The sequence below is a fragment of the Phaethon lepturus genome, unplaced genomic scaffold, assembly GCF_000687285.1.
Source record: "Phaethon lepturus isolate BGI_N335 unplaced genomic scaffold, ASM68728v1 scaffold23926, whole genome shotgun sequence".
NCBI classification, from domain to species: domain Eukaryota; kingdom Metazoa; phylum Chordata; class Aves; order Phaethontiformes; family Phaethontidae; genus Phaethon; species Phaethon lepturus.
Genome location: NW_010544467.1, coordinates 1 through 1885, shown reverse-complemented (window position 1 = coordinate 1885; position 1885 = coordinate 1). Strand labels below are relative to the sequence as shown.

The 1885-nt window shown below is 54.4% G+C and overlaps 1 protein-coding gene across 1 annotated transcript in view; it reads left to right on the top strand.

Moving 5' to 3' along the window:
- The window catches only part of GSR (glutathione reductase), a gene marked incomplete at its 5' end in the record, with an annotated part of 3861 nt that extends 3329 nt beyond the window's left edge, over nucleotides 1–532 (top strand). The window contains 2 exons of the mRNA XM_010288705.1: nucleotides 51–184; nucleotides 383–532. Of these exons, the coding sequence (XP_010287007.1) occupies nucleotides 51–184; nucleotides 383–532 (284 nt within the window). The remainder of the gene's footprint in view (nucleotides 1–50; nucleotides 185–382) is intronic.
- Between the last annotated feature and the right edge of the window lie 1353 nt (nucleotides 533–1885).

The window sequence follows — 1885 nt, the reverse complement described above, 5'->3', positions numbered from 1 at the left end:
CGTGTATACGGTGCATCCCCTTGACCTGTGTGCTGTGTCTTCTGCTGCAGATGAAGCTGTGGCCACGCATGGGAGGGAGAACGTGAAGATCTACAGCACGTCCTTCACCCCCTTGTACCACGCCGTCACCCAGAGGAAGGTTAAGTGCATCATGAAGCTGGTGTGCGCCGGCAAGGAGGAGAAGGTGCGTGGAGGGGACCAGGGGGGACAGCTGGGCACTGCAGGGGGGTGGCAGGGACCCATGGCTCGTTCTCTTGTCCCCCCCTGGTTAGCTCTGATCTGCTCACCCCCGGTCTTGGGCTTGGGATGCCAAGATCCCAGGCACCCAGCCTGGATTTTGCCGGTGCTGGGTCCCATCCGGCCTCTCGCTTCTTCCCCAAAGGTGGTGGGATTGCACATGCAGGGGCTGGGCTGCGATGAAATACTGCAGGGCTTTGCCGTGGCCATCAAAATGGGGGCTACCAAGGCCGACCTGGACAACACTGTCGCCATCCATCCCACTTCTGCCGAAGAGCTGGTGACGCTGCGCTGAGGCGGTGGGTGCAGGTAGCCCCAGGGATGGCAGCTGCAGCTGGGGAAAAGGTTTTATATGTCTTAAAAAAACGCCTTAACAGCAGGCGGTTGCCTGGAGAATGTGTCTGTAAAATGGGCGTGGTTGCTTTGGAGTGGAAAATAAATGCTGCCAAGTCTCTGTCTTTGGCCGTGCCCAGCCACGGAGGACGGTGGCACAATCCCTCGGTGCCGTTTGGGGGAAGGCTGCCGGCGGCGCGACGCCGCTGCCGTCTTTTTTTGCCGTCCCCAGCAGCAGGGCTGTGGGGGGAGCAGCAGAGCGGGACAGGACCCCTGGGTGCTTGGGGGTACTCGTGGGTGCTGGGGTAACCCAGCTGCGCTCTGTCCTGCACCGCGGGCTGACGGAGGGCTGTAGCGGCACCGCTGTTGGATGTGGGATGACAGGGGAGCTGCTGCCCGGACCCTGCTGCATCCCAGAGGCTTCCAGATCCCCTCCGTTGCCCCATCGCTACCAGCTCTTCATGGTTGGCGGCTCTCGAGCTCCCAAAGCTTGAGGTCCCTTGAAGGGGCTGAGGGCAAAGCTGGCCAAGAGAGGTGGGGGTGGCTGAGGAGCTGCTGGCTTCTGCTTTGCTCTTGCTAGAAATAAGTAGTTTGCATGAAATCAAGTTATCACTGAGGTCGAAAACGCCCTGAACCTGAAGGAGGTGAGTGGCCAAAGGAAGGGGACGCTGGTGCTCAGCCCGGATGTTTGGCTCCAGGCTTTACTGAGGTGTCTCCATCCAGGCCGGCCAAACTGTAACAGGCAGGAAAATCCCACCCAGCCCTTCTACCTCTACCAGCATTATATTTAAAGAATATATTAGATGCCAAGAGGCTCAAGTGCAAGCAAAAGATCAAATATTACTGGCATCCTCAGTTATCTATGTTAGTTGTTTAAAGAATAATGATTTGTGAGGCTTAGTACTAGCTAAAGCATGAGGGATGGCCTCTGGGATTACTGCAGCTGATCTGCAGGCACAGTAGCGGGGTTAGCTGGAGATAATTCAGAGTGAATTTGACTCTGTCAGTGACTATGCTGTAATGGCAATTGGTCAGTATCTTTTTTTTTCTTCTTAAATGACAAGTTTAGTCACTTAATATAAAGGCGTATTTTAGAGCGTTTGTGAGTTTTGTCTTTTCAGAGCCAGAGAACGAAGTGTCTAAAAAAAGGAAGATTAGAAGACTTATTCAAGGCCACATAAAAAAAAAAAAAAAAAAAAAAAAAAGGCAGGGACGCACAGCCACGGGCTGCGTGGCGGCAGAAAACTCTTTTTTTGAGAAAATGGGGAAAAAAGGCAGAGGAAAGCTGAGCCATAGGCCGGCCTGCGAGACGATG